Genomic DNA, 21,261 nt, shown 5'->3' with positions numbered 1-21,261 from the left:
AACTGAGTCACATTTTAAAGCTAGCATTCTTGGTCAGGCTTTGAGACTCATGCCTCAATCCCAGTATCCCAGCACTCCGGAGGCAGAGCTCTGTGAGTTCGAGGCCAGCTTGGTCTATAGAGGAAGTTCCGGGACAATCAGGGGTACACAGAGAAATCCTATCTCAAAGAACCAAAAGATAAAAACAAAACAAAAAAAAAAAACACAACAAAAAAAAACATAAATTAGTATTCTTTGGTTCTAAAGATATGGCTCAATGTTTAAGATCACGGGCAATTCTTCCAAACAATATTGCTTTGATTCCCAGCAAGCCAGTGGCCACAACCATCTGTGTCTCCAGTTCCAGGGGATGTGACTCCCTCTTCTGGTCTCTCCAGACACCAGACATCCGTTTGGCGTACAGACACACATGCAGGCAGAACCCTCTTATGCATAAAAATAATAAAAAAATTAAAACAAAAAGGTAATATTTAAAGTGAATATTCTTTGAGGAGGTGTGTGACCTTCTCCATGTTTAAAACTTTCTATTGCCCATGCTTCTCTGTGGGCCCATGAACAGCACAGACATACCCTGCATGCACATCAAGGAGAGAGGAAGTGGGTTTTAACTGAATGAAGAAAGAAAAGGCAGAATGAAACTGCTTGCTGTAAGAAGAATTTTGGTCAAATATAGGAGGCCATATTTTTAAAAACGAATTAACCTTAAAATAGCATATTGACTTTTAACTCTTAGAACATATGGAAGTCTGTTGCAGAAGTGTTAAGTGATAGAAACCCAAGGGACAAAGTGTCCCCTGGAAAGAGCCCCCAGCCTTCTCAACTTAGTCCCGTAAACCTGAGGCCACTTTCAATTTCCTATCTGAAAAGACTCAGAGCGGAGCCTAAACAATTCAAGTGAAAGCAACTCGGGTGCTATTTCTTCCCTCAACCCCGCCCCCAACTACTCTGAGATCTGTTTTTGCCACAACTTTATAAGTATTTCAATTACTTGTTCCCAGAACTGTCCTGCAGAGAGCCTCTGCCCCAGCCCCCTTCTTAGAGATGAAGATATTGAGGTTAAGTGATTTTTCTCAGGGTTACAAAGAGACCTCCCAGCAATGGGGAAGGAGAAGCAGTAGCTCGGCCTCCTCGTGGATGAATAGATTGAGTTTCAGAGCGCTTTGCCATTGTATTGCAAAGGAGCCTCTCAAAAGCCCGGCTGAATGTTTAACTCCTAGAAATGAAAGGGAGGCGGACAGGAGAACACTTTCTTTCTTATTAATGACATAAACAATTGTCTAACGTTGGAAGGAAAGGCCCTATAGAAAAGTCCTTTTTTTTCTCTAAATACAACAGCAGGACACTCAATGTGGGACCCTCTGTTAAGGAGACTGTTGTTGTCTGTCTACTTTCAGACAGCGCTGCTGAGGAAGCCGGACTCCAGATCGGAGACGTGGTGCTGTCTGTCAATGGCACTGAAGTCACCAGTGTTGAGCATGCAGAAGCTGTGCACCTTGCAAAGAAAGGTAGGCGGGCCAGTTACAGACTGCAGTGTTCACTGAGAATACTGAGAGTTCAATGCACAGGCAGTCCCAAGGTGAGAAGGCGGTAGCTAGAGAGAGGTGATCAACATCATATTCTATCGTCGTGATTAAATCCCACTTCTACACCAGGCATCACTGCCCACAAAGTAAAACCAGAAAATATCAGTTAGCAAAATACACTCTACTTCCAAGGACATGTCTTTAATTAAAAATATAGATCATCATGGTAAGGATTCATTTACGGCTTCATTTCATTTCTTTTTACATACGCCCCTTCCCTTCTTCTTTCCATTTCTTTGCAAAATGTTTGTGGAGGTAAACAAAGTCTTAGGATTTTAGTATGGCGTGTGTGTGTGTGTGTGTGTGTGTATGTGTGTGTGTGTGTGTGTGTGAGAGAGAGAGAGGGGGGGGCGGGGGAGAGGGAGAGACATGTAGAGACTGAGAGATGGAGAGACAGACAGACAGACAGACACGTTCCATTTCTGAAGCTCTCAGATTCTCTTGGGCCACCTGAGACCTGTGTGTCCACGAGTTCCAACACAGTTGGAACCACCACGGGATTAGAGATAACATATCCCCCACACCCCTGCATCCATTCGCAGTGAAAGCTCGACCGACTGACGCCATTGTTCTCTCTAACCAATAACTAACTCTCTTTGGCACCATGTGATAAGTCCTTAAAGTCTCACAGGAAAAACCAGATTCGACTAGAAAACGTTGAGCTCCATCACGGCATTATTCGATATGGCACCTTTCCCCCGAATTCCTGAAGGTTATGTGGATGTGGTGATACCCTGAAGGGTTATTAGCGGATGAGACAGTGTTTAAAATATGCCTTTGGAATAAGCCGCGGGTGCCCTGACAAGGGTCACGTGCCTTCTTTCAAGCTGTAGACTTAGCAAGAACCAAGAGTTCTCTGGTACAGCTAACATCCGAAAACCACCAACGAATGCATTCTGCTTAACTGTTCTGAATTGTTTCCAGGTAGAATTTGGCTTAGTATTTTATGGCATTATAAGATGTGTACTGGATATGCCAGGAATGCAAGGCTTTTATTAGCAACAACTCTCATGGGTCTTACCCTAATATTTATCCTTCGGGAAGCAGTTTAAGAATGCAGGATTTATGATCATGACTACACTGATAAATGGATAGTATAAAACACTAGGGCAATGTTATTCATTACGTTTGTACTTAATGGTTCTTAAAGATAAGTCTTTGTTATTTCATTTTCTGTGTCAAATAGTATTTTAGTAATACTTTTATTCCTAGTGGGTTTTTTTTTTTATTTTGCTCCAAGAAGTTTAATGTTGTTTATAACACTTAACCATTCCTGGAAGTTAAAGGCAAACAGAGAACATCTCTAAGCCTGGGATAGAGGAGTTTCCAGCTTTGAATAAAACGGTGAAATGACATTGACAGTTGGAGAAAGTGATTTCAACATTTTAGCGTGTGCTGCTTCTCTTGGAAGTTACTTGAAAGAATGGGTCATATACTCTATTATAATTTGAGCTCAACCTTAACTTCCCTCTCTTGAAAAGACTATGACCCCATGTCTTTGCCAGCCCCCAAATTCAATAGTAGAGATATCTTTGAAGCAGACCGAAAACTGTGGATCTGATATATTAAAAAACGTAGACCCACATGGTGGCTCACAACCATCTATAATGGGATCTGATGCCCTCTTCTGGTGTGTCTGAAGACAGCTACAGTGTTCTCATATAAATAAAGTAAATAAATCTTTAAAAAAAAACATAGAAAGAGAAAGAAAATGATGACATCATGCTTGTATTTGTTGCAAGGGTGAGGATTGCATCAAATACCAGAAGGCTTGGTATCTCCTGTGAGGAATAGACTGCAGGGAAGCATTTGTTATTGATTTTGTCGTTCATGGATTCCTAGCAAGCCTTGTTCAGTACCACTGAATACTAGAAAGTTGACAGCTACCATTATGTATAGTCAGTGAGATGCACCAACCCGGATGGAGGCACGGCTCATTCTGTATTCACAGATGATCTCCTGCACTCACTTAGGGTAACTGACTATGGCATAGCTTTTAATTCAGAAACAGGAAAATCTCTGGCACAATAATCAAGAGATTCTCTTGAGATTCTTGGTCACTTGCCATGAAGGCAAACAAGACAAACACAGCAGCTGGACCAAGATAGCAGCCCAAGGGGTTCGATGTCCTGGAGATCACAACCACACTCACCAGGGCTGGGGCATGGGTGCCAGAAGAGGGTTGATTGCAGATTTAAACTTGCTTCATGCAGATTTTACCAAAAATTTTAATAATCCCAAAACAATAGGTGTTATCTGATAAAAAATGATAAGGGATCTGAGAAACAGTGCAGGGAAGGGTGTCAGTGTATGAACAATCTGTTATAACCAGGGCAGAACAAATACATCTAAGAGACTGGGCATTGAAAATGTAAAATAAAGCAATATACATCATTGAATTGGTCAAGGGGGACATTTATAGGATATGAAACAGAAAAGCAGTTATAAAGAAGACTCTGGTGTCAGTGCTAAGTATAAGGAAGACGAATGTTGTAAAAAGTATATATGAACAGAATGATGAAATAAATACAATGAAAATAACTTAGGTAGCACAAACTAGTGTATAAATGCTCATGGAAAGTGTCAAGGAGGAAGGGAGGGTGGGCGGGAAAAAAAAGGGTTAGGCAGACATAAAAACAGCTAAACACTAAGAACAAAACCAGAAGAATAACAAAAAACTATCTTAATCAAGAATGCCTTGGAGAAGAAAAATTAAATATATGGAAAATAAAATTAAATATATGGAAAAGACAATGTGTGTGTGTGTGTGTGTATGTGTGTGTGCGCGCGCGCGCGCACGCGCGTGCATGCGCGCCTGTATGCGCGCCTGTATGTGTGTATTTGTTTCTGGTGGTGTGTGAACTGGCTGGTTTTGTATGTCAAGCTGGAGTTAACACAGAGAAAGGAGCCTCCTTTGTGGAAAGGCCTCCATGAGACCCAGCTGTAAGGCATTTTCTCAATTAGTGATCAAGGTGGGAGGACCCCTTGTGGGTGGTGCCATCCCTGGGCTGGTGCTCTTGGGTTCTATAAGAGAGCAAGCTGAGCAAGCCAGGGGAATCAAGCCAGTGAGTAACATCCCTCCATGGCCTCTGCATCAGCTCCTGCTTTCTGACCTGCTTGAGTTCCAGTCCTGACTTCCTTTGGTGATGAACAGCAATGTGAAAGTGTAAGCTGAATAAACCGTTTCCTCCCCAACTTGCTTCTTGGTCAGGATGTTTATGCGGGAATAGAAACCCTGACTATGACAATGCAGAGAAGGGCTTAGGCATGTAGAAGCCAGAGATCAATTTCAGATGTCATTCCCACACCCGCGGATCCCGGCCCGCAGCAGCTCTCTGCTCCCAAACCCCGTGGGAGAGAGACCTCACCGCCTGGTCAGGTGGGCACTCCTGAGGCTGCAGAGCGGAGGAGACCACCATCACTGCCCACCCCTGCCCACATCCCTGGCCCAAGAGGCAACTGTATAAGGCCTCTGGGTTCCCGTAGGGGAGGGCCCAGGAGCGGCAGGACCCCTGCGCCTGAGACACCGCCGGAACCTGAAGGAAACAGACCGGATAAACAGTTCTCTGCACCCAAATCCCGTGGGAGGGAGAGCTAAACCTACAGAGAGGCAGACACGCCTGGGAAACCAGAAGAGACTGCACTCTGCGCACATCCAGACGCCAGAGGAAAACAACAAACGCCATCTGGAACCCTGGTGCACGGAGGCTCCCGGAAAGAGTGGCGCAGATCTACTCGGTTGCTGCCACAGCGGAGAGGACTTAGGCAGTACCCCACAAGCACACTTGAGCCTCGGAACCTCAGGTAGGACCAACTTTTCCCCTGCAAGTGACCTGCCTGGTGAACTCAAGACACAGGCCCACAGGAACAGCTGAAGACCTGTAGAGAGGAAAAACTACACGCCCGAAAGCAGAACACTCTGTCCCCATAACTGGCTGAAAGAAAACAGGAAAACAGGTCTACAGCACTCCTGACACACAGGCTTATAGGACAGTCTAGCCACTGTCAGAAATAGCAGAACAAAGTAACACTAGAGATAATCTGATGGCGAGAGGCAAGCACAGGAACCCAAGCAACAGAAACCAAGACTACATGGCATCATCGGAGCCCAATTCTCCCACCAAAATAAACATGGAATATCCAAACACACCAGAAAAGCAAGATCTACTTTCAAAATCATATTTGATCATGATGCTGGAGGACTTCAAGAAAGACGTGAAGAACTCCCTTAGAGAACAAGTAGAAGCCTACAGAGAGGAATCGCAAAAATGCCTGAAAGAATTCCAGGAAAACATAAATAAACAAGGAGAAACCCATAGAGAGGAGACACAAAAATCCCTGAAAGAATTCCAGGAAAACACAATCAAACAGTGGAAGGAATTAAAAATGGAAATAGAAGCAATCAAGAAAGAACACATGGAAACAACCCTGGATATAGAAAATCAAAAGAAGAGACAAGGAGCTGTAGATAGAAGCTTCACCAACAGAATACAAGAGATGGAAGAGAGAATCTCGGGAGCAGAAGATTCCCTAGAAATCATTGACTCAACTGTCAAAGATAATGTAAAGCAGAAAAAGCTACTGGTCCAAAACATACAGGAAATCCAGAACTCAATGAGAAGATCAAACCTAAGGATAATAGGTATAGAAGAGAGTGAAGACTCCCAGCTCAAAGGACCAGTAAATATCTTCAACAAAATCATAGAAGAAAACTTCCCTAACCTAAAAAAAGAGATACCCATAGGCATACAAGAAGCCTACAGAACTCCAAATAGATTGGACCAGAAAAGAAACACCTCCCGTCACATAATAGTCAAAACACCAAACGCACAAAATAAAGAAAGAATATTAAAAGCAGTAAGGGAAAAAGGTCAAGTAACATATAAAGGCAGACCTATCAGAATCACACCAGACTTTTCGCCAGAAACTATGAAGGCCAGAAGATCCTGGACTGATGTCATACAGACCCTAAGAGAACACAAGTGCCAGCCCAGGTTACTGTATCCTTCAAAACTCTCAATTAACATAGATGGAGAAACCAAGATATTCCATGACAAAACCAAATTTACACAATATCTTTCTACAAATCCAGCACTACAAAGGATAAGAAAGGGTAAAGCCCAACATAAGGAGGCAAGCTATACCCTAGAAGAAGCAAGAAACTAATCGTCTTGGCAACAAAACAAAGAGAAGAAAAGCACACAAACATAACCTCACATCCAAATGTGAATATAACAGGAAGCAATAATCACTATTCCTTAATATCTCTCAACATCAATGGCCTCAACTCCCCAATAAAAAGACATAGATTAACAAACTGGATATGCAACGAGGACCCTGCATTCTGCTGCCTACAGGAAACACACCTCAGAGACAAAGACAGACACTACCTCAGAGTGAAAGGCTGGAAAACAACTTTCCAAGCAAATGGTCAGAAGAAGCAAGCTGGAGTAGCCATTCTAATATCAAATAAAATCAATTTTCAATTAAAAGTCATCAAAAAAGATAAGGAAGGACACTTCATATTCATCAAAGGAAAAATCCACCAAGATGAACTCTCAAACCTAAATATCTATGCCCCAAATACAAGGGCACCTACATACGTAAAAGAAACCTTACTAAAGCTCAAAACACACATTGCACCTCACACAATAATAGTGGGAGATTTCAACACCCCACTCGCATCAATGGACAGATCATGGAAACAGAAATTACACAGAGACATAGACAGACTAAGAGAAGTCATGAGCCAAATGGACGTAACAGATATTTATAGAACATTCTATCCTAAAGCAAAAGGATATACCTTCTTCTCAGCTCCTCATGGTACTTTCTCCAAAATTGACCATATAGTTGGTCAAAAAACGGGCCTCAACAGGTACAGAAAGATAGAAATCATCCCATGCGTGCTATCAGACCACCACGGCCTAAAACTGGTCTTCAATAACAATAAGGGAAGAAGGCCCACATATACATGGAAATTGAACAATGCTCTACTCAATGATAACCTAGTCAAGGAAGAAATAAAGAAAGAAATTAAAAACTTTTTAGAATTTAATGAAAATGAAGGTACAACATACCCAAACTTATGGGACACAATGAAAGCTGTGCTAAGAGGAAAACTCATAGCGCTGTGTGCCTGCAGAAAGAAACAGGAAAGAACATATGTCAGCAGCTTGACACACCTAAAAGCGCTAGAGCAAAAAGAAGCAAATACACCCAGGAGGAGTAGAAGGCAGGAAATAATCAAAATCAGAGCTGAAATCAACCAAGTAGAAACAAAAAGGACCATAGAAAGAATCAACAGAACCAAAAGTTGGTTCTTTGAGAAAATCAACAAGATAGATAAACCCTTAGCCAGACTAATGAGAGGACCCAGAGAGTGTGTCCAAATTAACAAAATCAGAAATGAAAAGGGAGACATAACTACAGATTCAGAGGAAATTCAAAAAATCATCAGATCTTACTATAAAAGCCTATATTCAACAAAACTTGAAAATCTACAGGAAATGGACAATTTCTAGACAAATATCAGGTACCGAAGTTAAATCAGGAACAGATAAACCAGTTAAACAACCCCATAACTCCTAAGGAAATAGAAGCAGTCATTAAAGGTCTCCCAACCAAAAAGAGCCCAGGTCCAGATGGGTTTAGTGCAGAATTCTATCAAACCTTCATAGAAGACCTCATACCAATATTATCCAAACTATTCCACAAAATTGAAACAGATGGATCACTCCCGAATTCCTTCTATGAAGCCACAATTACTCTTATACCTAAACCACACAAAGACCCAACAAAGAAAGAGAACTTCAGACCAATTTCCCTTATGAATATCGACGCAAAAATACTCAATAAAATTCTGGCAAACCGAATCCAAGAGCACATCAAAACAATCATCCACCATGATCAAGTAGTCTTCATCCCAGGCATGCAGGGATGGTTTAATATACGGAAAACCATCAACGTGATCCATTATATAAACAAACTGAAAGAACAAAACCACATGATCATTTCATTAGATGCTGAGAAAGCATTTGACAAAATTCAACACCCCTTCATGATAAAAGTCCTGGAAAGAATAGGAATTCAAGGCCCATACCTAAACATAGTAAAAGCCATATACAGCAAACCAGTTGTAAACATTAAACTAAATGGAGAGAAACTTGAAGCAATCCCACTAAAATCAGGGACTAGACAAGGCTGCCCACTCTCTCCCTACTTATTCAATATAGTTCTTGAAGTTCTAGCCAGAGCAATCAGACAACAAAAGGAGGTCAGGGGGATACAGATCGGAAAAGAAGAAGTCAAAATATCACTATTTGCAGATGATATGATAGTTTATTTAAGTGATCCCAAAAGTTCCACCAGAGAACTACTAAAGCTGATAAACAACTTCAGCAAAGTGGCTGGGTATAAAATTAACTCAAATAAATCAGTAGCCTTCCTCTACACAAAAGAGAAACAAGCCGAGAAAGAAATTAGGGAAACGACACCCTTCATAATAGACCCAAATAATATAAAGTACCTCGGTGTGACTTTAACCAAGCAAGTAAAAGATCTGTACAATAAGAACTTCAAGACACAGAAGTAAGAAATTGAAGAAGACCTCAAAAGATGGAAAGATCTCCCATGCTCATGGATTGGCAGGATTAATATAGTAAAAATGGCCATTTTACCAAAAGCAATCTACAGATTCAATGCAATCCCCATCAAAATACCAATCCAATTCTTCAAAGAGTTAGACAGAACAATTTGCAAATTCATCTGGAATAACAAAAAACCCAGGATAGCTAAAACTATCCTCAACAATAAAAGGACTTCAGGGGGAATCACTATCCCTGAACTCAAGCAGTATTACAGAACAATAGTGATAAAAACTGCATGGTATTGGTACAGAGACAGACAGATAGACCAATGGAATAGAATTGAAGACCCAGAAATGAACCCACACACCTATGGTCACTTGATTTTTGACAAAGGAACCAAAACCATCCAATGGAAAAAAGATAGCATTTTCGGCAAATGGTGCTGGTTCAACTGGAGGTCAACATGTAGAAGAATGCAGATTGATCCATGCTTATCACCCTGTACAAAGCTTAAGTCCAAGTGGATCAAGGACCTCCACATCAAACCTGATACACTCAAACTAATAGAAGAAAAACTAGGGAAGCATCTGGAACACATGGGCATTGGAAAAAATTCCCTGAACAAAACACCAATGGCTTATGCTCTAAGATCAAGAATCGACAAATGGGATCTCATAAAACTGCAAAGCTTCTGTAAGGCAAAGGACACTGTGGTTAGGACAAATCGGCAACCAACAGATTGGGAAAAGATCTTTACCAATCCTACAACAGATAGAGGCCTTATATCCAAAATATACAAAGAACTCAAGAAGTTAGACCGCAGGGAGACAAATAACCCTATTAAAAAATGGGCTTCAGAGCTAAACAAAGAATTCACAGCTGAGGAATGCCGAATGGCTGAGAAACACCTAAAGAAATTTTCAACATCTTTAGTCATAAGGGAAATGCAAATCAAAACAACCCTGAGATTTCACCTCACACCAGTGAGAATGGCTAAGATCAAAAACTCAGGTGACAGCAGATGCTGGCAAGGATGCGGAGAAAGAGGAACACTCCTCCATTGTTGGTGGGATTGCAGACTGGTACAACCATTCTGGAAATCAGTCTGGAGGTTCCTCAGAAAATTGGACATTGAACTGCCTGAGGATCCAGCTATACCTCTCTTGGGCATGTACCCAAAAGATGCCCCAACATATAAAAAAGACATGTGCTCCACTATGTTCATCGCAGCCTTATTTATAATAGCCAGAAGCTGGAAAGAACCCAGATGCCCTTCAACAGAGGAAGGGATACAGAAAATGTGGTACATCTACACAATGGAATATTACTCAGCTATCAAAAACAACGGCTTTATGAAATTCGTAGGCAAATGGTTGGAACTGGAAAATATCATCCTGAGAGAGCTAACCCAATCACAGAAAGACATACATGGTATGCACTCACTGATAAGTGGCTATTAGCCCAAATGCTTCAATTACCCTAGATGCCTAGAACAAATGAAACTCAAGACAGATGATCAAAATGTGAATGCTTCACTCCTTCTCTAAAAGGGGAACAAGAATACCCTTGGCAGGGAAGAGAGAGGCAAAGATTAAAACAGAGACTGAAGGAACTCCCATTCAGAGCCTGCCCCACATGTGGCCCATACATATACAGCCACCCAATTAGACAAGATGGATGAAGCAAAGAAGTGCAGACCGACAGGAGCCGGATGTAGATCGCTCCTCAGAGACACAGCCAGAATACAGCAAATACAGAGGCGAATGCCAGCAGCAAACCACTGAAGTGAGAATAGGACCCCCGTTGAAGGAATCAGAGAAAGAACTGGAAGAGCTTGAAGGGGCTCGAGACCCCAAAAGTACAACAATGCCAAGCAACCAGAGCTTCCAGGGACTAAGCCAATACCTAAAGACTATACATGGACTGACCCTGGACTCTGACCTCATAGGTAGCAATGAATATCCTAGTAAGAGCACCAGTGGAAGGGGAAGCCCTGGGTCCTGCTAAGACTGAACCCCCAGTGAACTAGACTGTTGGGGGGAGGGTTGGGAGGGGAACACCCATAAGGAAGGGGAGGGGGGAGGGGGATGTTTGCCCGGAAACCAAAGAATTATTATTAAGTATTAAATAAATAAAAAAAAGAAATATCCAATTAAAAAAAAAGAAACGTGAAAAAAAATTAAAAGAAACAAAACGAAATGTTTTCATGATTGATGGAATAAAGAAAAATGTTTTAAATGCTCACATATTATCAAATAAATGGGTGTGAAAACTCTCAGGCAGGCAACTGTGGTGAAACTTAAGGATATTAAAGATAAAGAGAAGATGATTTAACCATCCAGGAGGAAACAGTGCAACACCTCTAAAAGACCTGAAATGCAATCAGAGATTTTAATAACAGAGGATTCCAGAGCACTATGGAATATTCTCAAACTATTAAAGAAACTCAAATCCAATGCCCAGGTAAAGGATTTACTCAGTGTAAGTGCATGGCAAGAGTTGTTGGCATTCGTGACTTTGGAGAGACCATCTAAAGTCCTCTCAGATACAACACATTTCCAAGAAGAAATAAAAAGCAGAATAGCTTCATGTTGAGCATAGAAAATAGGTGTAAAGAAATTGTTTTAAAGTCCCTATTAATTCTATCAGACATATATTGAGCCAAATTAATAAAGATCAATGCAATTGTATAATTTTAAAATTCTAAACATAGAAAAATAGCAGTTCCCTTTCAATCCTAATAAACGTTACCTAACTAGGTATCCTTGTATTGCCATGACAAAGATATCTTAGACAGCAAGCTTACAAAAAGGAAGCTTTATTGTGACACGTGGTTTCAGTCCGTGGTTATTTGATCCTGATGTTTTGAATTGGGGAGGCATCTGCTGTATCAGGAGCATGGGCTACAGGACAATGCTCATCCTGTCATAGCCGAAAAGCAACACACTAGAGAAAGAGGCCTGCAGTCCCGGTAAACACCTCAAAGATCCACCATAAATGAAATAACTTCCTTGCATTGAGACCTACTTCCTAAGGTTGTCCACTTCCTAACAGTACCAGAGTGTGGCAACCAATCTTAGAACATACAAGATTTTGAAGAACATTTAAGTTCTAAACCATAGTATAACCAAAAACCCAAAACAATTAAAACAGAAAAGCACGTCCATGTGACCAAAAAATAGTTAACAGAGAAATCTTGAAAATATTTCTTTCGCAGTTGACAAGAGTAGTGCTACTTACAGCAAACCTGTTCATCCTAATAGCAAAAGTCCTGGCCAAGCGAATTTAATACAAGCAAGAGAAACAGTGGTATACATTGTAAAAAGAAACAGAATCATTCTTACCGGACAGTTTGTGACTACTGCTGACCAAAGCTTACAACTAAAAGAGAAAGACTCAGCAAAATAAGATCTCCTATAAAATTAGTTATTTATGGACAGCCTTAAAAACATACACACAGAGCCTGGGCAAGTTCTGCATATATTCATGCAGCAACAATTAATGAGAAATGAAGCCATGAGTTTAAAAAGAGAGCAAAGAGGGGTATGTGGGAGGGGTTGGAGAGAGGAGAGGGAAGGGGGAAACAATGTATTTATAATTTTAAAAATAAAACTTTTTAAAAATTAGCAGAATAGACATGTACTATCAACAAGAAGGGGTAAAATTTCATGTGACTAAAAATAAACTTGAAGTGTTTAGAATTAATCTATCAAAGAATGAAGAGCTTTGGGGGGAAATAGGATTCAAGGTCCACACAAGATCTAGGATGGATACACATAGCTCAGCGTAAGTGCTGTGAGCCTTCTTCAAGGCTTTGGGTTCAATCCTGAATGATAGAGGGGTCTAAATGTCTAGAAATAAACACCATCTTAGGCGTTCATAGGTTAAAAATAGAAAGATCTAAATTCTCCCCGAAAAAAATCCCTCTGAAATTTCTCAATAAAACTTAATTAAAACAGACAGATTAAAAGTTAATTGAAATTGAATGGTAGGGAAAATGGTAGGGAAAAACATGTAGAAAAGCAAATGTCTTTAAATGCTCCTTTATTTTTAAATAGGGCAAGATGGCAAAAGAATGTTTTCGTATCAGATATGAAGGTATATCCCAAACCCATAGTAAGGTACAAAAATGTGGTTGTCTTGTGGGAACATAGAACAGTTTGGTGATCAGCAGAAGACTAGAAAGCTCAAAAAATACTCAACTAGTCATCAGAAATTTGACAAAGATGTATACATTATTCTATATACCGCGGCGGACTTCAGTTGCATCTGATCCCGATTTTTAAGTTAGAAATCAGTGTCAGTAAAAGAAACTATGAACCAGCTTGGCCACTAATCAAACGATGGAAGTTGTCCACAAAGTGATGTTTAGTTTCCGTATTATTTTAAAGTGTCACACAATAGCCAGCTTTGACAGGCACAATGATAAGAAAAGGAGACTCTCTGTGCACTTACTGGGGTACGGAAGTTTAGAGAGCAATCTGGGCTTCCTAGCGAAGGACCTAATAAATCGTAGGTCCTAGCAGTTGTACTTCTGGACGCATAAACTCCAAAACTACTTAAGGGACAAATCCAAGGGCATTTGTACTTTATGTGCTAGAAAGGAATTAGAGTCAGCCTGGGTGACCATCACTGGGGAATGTGTAAAGCTATGCTGTAATGCACGCAGGCTCTGCCTTTCTACTCACTTTGAAGCAACACGGGAAGATATTTTTTAAAGATGGTTTCAAGTTGAAAAAGAAAGAAAGGACGAGAATAAACAAAATGGGGACTGGAGAGGCAGGCAGGCATACAGAAAAGCAACATGGCATTGCTTATGTAAAAGTAAGAAAACAGACCTGCCCAGGATAGGATGGTGACATTCCTATCTATATCAAGCCCATCTGGTGAAACCTAGCGTGAAAGACAAAATAAATTAAATAAATTACAGCCCATGAAGAAAGAACGAAAAGCAAAGCAAGGAAGTCACAACTCCAAAGGCAATCCTGGGGCGTGATCCGAGTATTATGACGGGCCCTCTGCCCTCGATTTAACAGCAAGTGATGCCCCGTGGGTGGAAACTACCATAGCATAACTGTGGCTAGAATATTGTTCTGAAATACACAGGCAATAATTGCGAAAGCAAGCTGAGCAAAGCAAACCAGGTCTCTAAGAAACAGTGGGTCTGTAGATCATACCTGATCGACCTTGACACCCATTCCGACTGGGGACATCTGTACAAGTTAGCCTCATTCTGTTGACGAGGAAAACCAAACCTGAGTTTTGAAAGGGACTCCGCGTCATATCGAAAATGGCAACCCTGGACGTGCCTCTTCGGGGCCCTGTATGTTTGCCTGCTTTTGTGCGACAAGTTCTCCTTATAACAGGCCAGGGCAGCCTTCAATTTGGGATCCCCTTGTTTGACCCTCAGCTATCGGGGCTGGGATGGAGCCCCATACTGAATCTTTATTGAATCCGGTTGCCCTCGTACGATGATGGCTTTGGCTCTCCACAGGGCTGATAGTTGGCAGACTCGAGATTTAATCACCAACATACACAGGATCATAGTACGGTGACACTGTGACAACTAATCAGCAATATTGGTAGTAAAGCAACACACAGAAGCTCAGCGAGCAGGCATGCATTCGCTCCACCGGGACTTTTCTTCACTAAGTACCGGCTTTAGGAAAATCAAACACGCAGGTTCCCCTGGAGGCCAGGTTCTCAGCTGCAGCCTCTGGCATGCGCCCTCAGGGACCGAACACGTCTTGCACATTTCTCCTTGTCACTTGCAAGGGTGGTAGAGTTTGTCTGACAGCGGAGGTGCGACTCTGACACAGTTTAAGATTGGTGGCATAATACGACAGCCAGCCAAGGAGAGAGTGTGAATTAGAAAAAGAAATTATTTTTCTGTTCCCCGTAGCTGTCAATAACCTCACCAAATACTACGCTTCCGAACATGGGCCAGCATGTGAGGAAAGAAGAGATTTCTGGGGAGCTTTTGTTTTGAAGGACTCTGTCACTAAAGAGCTGGGGTGGGTAAAGAGATGGTTTAAAAACTCCTTTATCTTACGAAAATGGCGAATTTCTTGACTGGTTCACTACAGGCTGTAGACAGTCATCTATCTGCATTCTTCATCCCAAGTACTACTCACACCAAGCATGGTATCCATTAGATAAAGACACTTGTTATATATTTTCATCCCCGGGGTCAGGATATTGATAAGCAGTTGCAATGTGGAGGGAAGGAACTAATCGTTTTGTTTTCTTTCTTTTATTCTTTAAGGAGATATGTTAGGGTTAAAAAGTAAATTTGGTCAAAGGCAACTAAACCATGTCAAAGAAAGGAAGAAATATTGTAGTCGGTGGCAAAGGTCAAGCAGCAGGGCCTCCTGGGAACAGGATTGCCTGGAGGCTCGCAACTGAAACGGAATGTGAACGTCATCTGAGAACTTGCTACAAACGGAGACCTTGTTACAAAAAGAGACTGCCAGGGTTGGGGATTTAGCCCAGTCGTAGAGCGCTTGCCTAGCAAGCTCAAGGCCCTGAGTTCCGTCCCCAGCTCCAGAAAAAAAAAAAAAAGAGACTGCCAAGGCTCCTGCTGAACGAAGGCCCAGAGTTTAACCAGCCACTGGCTGATGTTTCTTGGTTTGTTAACTATCAAATCAAGACATTCCCCAATCTTAGGTTTACTAAGTGAATAAATAGGAGAGGTTTTAAATGTTGACCCTTGAATCTTCAGTTCCCTTAATGCATAAAGCAGAATGGCTACAGATAGTGTGTAAAACGCAGTATCAAAAGTCTAAACTCTCATTCAAGCTCTTCTGTGAATGTCAAGCCTGAGTCCACCGGGCCCCGAGTAGCATGTGGTGAGGAATATAAAACCACCGTCTCCCGACAGCTGTTGGGAGCTCAGCAACTCCCAGTGCATCAGGCTCCTGTCCTCGCTCTGGGTATGAACAGCGTCCCTCTAACATGATGAAACCACGCGGCAGCAGAGCCAGCTGCATCCTTGCCCCAGAGAGAATTTTTCCTGGTGCACCAAGTTATGTTTATGACCAGGCTGAAGGATAAGCCCAGTCTGATCAGTATCAGAGGAACTAGCATGCAGCCTGCGTAAGCAAGAGGAAAATAACCTCAGGGGCAGCCCCCTGCTGCAGTCCATAAATAAATTGGCAGATGTGTCAACGGCGCACATTAGTCCAGGAGTGCAGTTCTTTGGGGACTGTAGTCCAAAGACAAAGACATTTGTGGGTTGCCGGTCAATCTGGAGCAGTTCTTCTAATTTTTCTGGATGTGTTTTTGACAGGAGCTTAAGGGCAGTTCAATAAATTAAAATGTATTTACATGGAAATGAAGAATTATCTTGACATACTGAGAGTTATTTAATTACCAAGGTACTTTGCGTGCTGCCAAAGTTAAGACTGTGTCAGCCTTTCTGGGACAAATCTTTTATTTTCAGGGCCATGTGGCTCAGGCAGAAATGATCCCCTGGGTTGGAGCTTGTCAGTTATAGAAGATGAGTCTCCTCGCTGACCCCCATTTCCATAGACAGTTCTAAACAGATCGGTAATCTCAATGTCAGCCATCATGATGAAGTCAGCATGGCCAAGGCCAAATGCCCTCCTTTAGGGATGTGGCCTCTCCCTCAGAGGAATTGTAAATGAAGTCATACCTCATTTGCAGTCTTCAAAGCGTGTCAGGGTTGCTGTCTGTCTGCATGGCATTCGGGGAGCTGTCTTAAGGCATCAAAAGGTAGGTGTGTGGTGTCCACGCTGGCAGCAACAAAACACAATGGGTAGGCAGCGACCTCGTGTTAACGGGACAGAGAAAATATCCACAAGCTGTACTCTAGAGCGGTCCTCTGTCATAGAAGTCCAGCCAAGAAGACATCCCCAAGAAAGACAGTAACTGGAAGCTCAGGTTAAGTCAAGACTTAACCTGGAAAAAGAAAAGGGTCGATACCGAGGACCTCGCAGACCTCCTGTTTCCCAGCTCAAGGATTTTGATGAGGGGGAGAGTTTCAGCAAAAGACATATGTAGTAACTTAGACCAAGGAGGATAATTGTTGGGGACGAAAGCAAAATAGAAGGTCGAAGCTTATCTCCCCATGTTCTTAGGAAGTAAATGAAGACACACTTAAGGCCGGCTTGATATTATAACTAGTGATGTCGCTCAGACTTGACTCTGTCATCAGAACCACTGGGGTTATGATAAAGGAGTTTTATACAGTTCAGGAAACCCAAGTCACAGATAAGTCCCACCACTGATCTACGAGTCAACTGAGAGGTAACTGCTCCGTTCTTATTTTCGTCGTAAACACATAGGTTTGAATGTCGAAGAGACCTACCTGGTTTAATCTAACGGTAGGATTCTGTTTTTAAAGTCGTGACTGTTTTTCCAATCATTAACTCTACATAGTCACTGCCCCTCCAGAAGATTATAAAATGTCAAGTCACTGAACTCTCCCAAATTCATGCCCGTAGGTCCAGACATCTTGACTATGGTTGTGGGATCCGACATCAGCCGCTGTCCTAATACCCCATGGCCCACCTGCCGGGGTTACCTGCATAAGAGGACTCACTCGGGCTTCGTGAAGGGCTGGAGGAAGAGGTGGTTTGTGTTGAAGCACGACGGCTTTCTCCTCTATTACAAACACAGAAAGGTAAAGTGTGAGGACGGGTAGGAATCTGGGTAAGAATGAGAGACCTTGGGAAGTAAAACCTCCTTGGACTCTCCCATGTCCCCCAAGAGTTACCCTTCAGGACAGTATGTTGCAGAAGTTTGGAAGCATCATGTTCCCATTCTACTGTCCAGGAGTTGTTCTTCTTTCAAAAGTCAGAGAATTATAATTTATGCTCTCTTCTGCTGCACAGATCAAGGCGTATCTTCCCTCTTGTTTACTTCCATTTTTACCCCGTATGAAGATTTCCTTATTACTATAAAGAATATAAGAGCAAAACTAAGTTTCTAGTAGCATTAACAAATAAACTTTGATGATCAAAACATAATTCTTCAGTCGCATATGTAGCAGAGGATGACCTTGAGAGACATCAATGGAAGGAGAGGCCCCTGGTCCTGTGAAGGCTCGCTGCCCCACTGTTGGGGAATGCCAGGGCAGGGAGGTGGGAGTGGTGGGTGGGTGGGTGAGTTGGTGGGGAGCAGCCTCATAGAAGCAAGGGGGAGGGGACAGGAGACAGGGGTTTTCTGGAGGGAAAACTGGGAAAAGGGGATAACATTTGAAATGTAAATAAATAAAATATCCAATAAAAAAAAAGGGTAGTTCTTCAGGCCATGGTTGGTAGAACTCTGTGCTGTCCAGGCTTTGAAACAGAGAGCTAGGCAGGTCACCTGGAATACCTATTTTGCTTTCCAGATTTCATGAGAACAGTAATGTCTAACTCTAGGGGGGAGGCTGGGAAAAACCCCAATCCTATGCTAATGCAGTCCTCCTCCCCAAGGTTTGCAACTGAGTAAATCTGGGCTAGATGGGCCCATGTGCTTGGAGAAATCTTCTTTAGTTGAGTCTAGAACACAGTTTACATTTTGCTATCGCGTATGTTTTCTCAGTTAGATTTAATCCAGGGTCCGATTTTGTTAAGCAATTGCAAGAATGCTTAAAAAGTGACAACAGAGATTTCATGTCGAACTCCTACTTTCCAACCTCTCGTGAAATATTTTCCTCAGCTGTCGGGAGCTAAATAGACCCACTGTCACAAGGAGCACATGCGCGCTCCCATTTAACAAAGGCTGCATTGTGCATCCAGCAGCCTTGTGGATCTGCTGCCTTCACTCTAGGGACATTTGTGGCCCACCTCCAAATGGGGTTCAGAACAAGAATTTTGGCTACTTACCTCATTCATGACACAATCCTATGTTTTCCCTCTGTGTTTATTTTGCATTTCTTGTGTGTATGTGTGTGTGTGTGTATGTGTGTGTGCGCGTGTATTTAAGTGTGTATATATACATAGGCACTTGTGTGCATGAATAAACAACTTAACTTCTTCCTGAAAAAAAAAAAAAAGAACAGTAAGGAAGCCAGTGCATTGTGAAACTGAAAGAAAATATGCTGTTGAATTATTATAACTTATGTTCTCTTATGCGGGGTTTCTATTCCTGCATCATGAGCCCCTTACCTGTGGAACACCCTTGAGTGCTCTGCCTTTCATAGGAAAATCAACCACACCGCTGCTTTGAGAAACTTTGTCTCCCTCCAGTGCAGGAAAGTAGGATTTTCTCCAAACAGGATGAGAAATTGCTATCTGTCCTCGGTTCCTATTTTCCTGAGTGTTAAAGTAAAACAGAGGAGAAGTGACATGAAGTTTTCTATCTTGAAACATTGTGGAAACATTGGACCCAAGTTTCTAATCCATGGAAACAGGTGCATTCGTGTTTCAGAAGCCTACAGGAGTCTCGGAGCTATGCCTCCAGTCTCACCGTCTCTTTTCCCTGACCTCCTGAATAGGCAGGAGTGTTGCCCTGGAAATTTGATGGTTTTGGTTTTTTTTTTTAACTTTTTAAATGTTTAAAGGAAATTCTAATTTGTAAATTGAGTAAATATCATAATCAAGTGTCTTTCAAACTAAAGGCAGTAGACAATGAACAAGAAAAAGAAAGACACAGAGGTGGGGAAGAGAAGAAGAGGAGGAGGAGGAAGAGGGAGAGAGAAGAGAAGAGAAGAGGAGAGGAGAGGAGGAGAGGAGAGGAGAGGAGAGGAGAGGAGAGGAGAGGAGAGGAGAGGAGAGGAGAGGAGAGGAGAGGAGAGGAGAAACCAACTAATTGAGCTTGCACAGCGGCCTCTGGAGATTGTAACCCTGAAGTTGTCTGTTTTTCCCTGCACTGGTTCATTTCTATTTCCATTATGAAATAAGGCTTGTAGTAGATGTTTAATGCTCTTCTTCAACAAAATAAAATTGGAAACGTCACTGAGACATGCATCTCTTGTTTTAAGATCTTTGACGCTGAGATCCAGAAGGATCCCAGTAATTTCCATCTGAGTTCTCTAGGTCAGGGCTCACGTGGACTCTTTGAATTAAGTACATTGATAAGAACATGCTACATAGTTCACCATAATCCTGCTATTCTTCATTTCCTTACCTATTCATTTTCATTACCTACCAAACTTTTGGCATTTGAAAGCATGAAGCCTGCAGTGGAAGGTATGTAAAAATTATGTAGCATTTTTAGTTAAATTAAAAAAAAACCTTTATCTGCTTCTAATCTTCTGTGTCGGGATGTGGATCTCGTGATTAACACCGGGGTAAGAAAAGGCTGATAGGAAGAGTGTGGTTGTGAATGTCATGGCTGCATGGGCCTTTGATGTAACTAAAGTATAAAAATACAACTTTATTTCCATTTTAAAGGAGCCCAAATCAGATGTGCTGTAGGGCTACACATTCCAGAGCACATTATGTCTGATCTGCAAAACAGATAGCAGTGTTCGAGAAGAGTTAATGAAGCATACCACGGACATAACGGGATAAATTAGCAGAAAATGAACTCACCCATTCGGAAGCCATTCATGTAACAAGTATTTATTAGGTACTTTCTACACGCCACCCATTACGTAAGTACCCAGAAGAAGGCAGAACAGACATGGTGCCTGCCCTGTTTGTACCATGTGAGAAGCCAACGTAAGAAAAGAAATCCACAAATCAATGTGTAACTGTGATCAGTATTACAAATAAGGCTATAGAGAAAGAGGGGAGTTATAGCAGTCTGTCCGAATTAAGAAGCACAACCACACAGCTTTCTGCCATAGAGTTGCTAAATGGGGATTAAAAAAAAACTAACTATAGAGTGTAAGAAAACTGAATATTTTTCTAGGAAGGCATATCCCATGAAGGACAAACTCAAAAGGGGTCTGTCCCCTCTCCAAATCTTAGGTTCGAGGAAAAACTGAAATTAACCAATTGGGCAGCCTGTAGCTCACTGGTTTGCCAGGCTAGAGCGATGTACAAGCCCAGTGCTAATAGGAAGCAGCTTTTGGGGGGGCCTCACCAGGCAGGAAACGTTCAGTGGGCGGTTGGTGCATAGTTATATCACAGATGTGAGAATCCTCGTGTGGCTGAAAGACCTGGAACATGAGAAGCCCCTGTCACGAAGCCTCT

The 21,261-nt window shown here is 42.0% G+C and overlaps 1 protein-coding gene across 1 annotated transcript in view; it reads left to right on the top strand.

The window, feature by feature from the left end:
• The window catches only part of Pdzph1 (PDZ and pleckstrin homology domains 1), a 138,182-nt gene that overhangs the window by 54,185 nt on the left and 62,736 nt on the right, over positions 1-21,261 (top strand). The window contains 2 exon segments of the mRNA NM_001402237.1: positions 1,395-1,505; positions 17,638-17,816. Of these exon segments, the coding sequence (NP_001389166.1) occupies positions 1,395-1,505; positions 17,638-17,816 (290 nt within the window).

This window comes from Rattus norvegicus, chromosome 9 (genome assembly GCF_036323735.1).
Source record: "Rattus norvegicus strain BN/NHsdMcwi chromosome 9, GRCr8, whole genome shotgun sequence".
NCBI classification, from domain to species: Eukaryota; Metazoa; Chordata; class Mammalia; order Rodentia; family Muridae; genus Rattus; species Rattus norvegicus.
The sequence above is the reverse complement of the archived record's forward strand: the minus strand, read 5'-3'. Positions and strand labels throughout refer to the sequence as shown.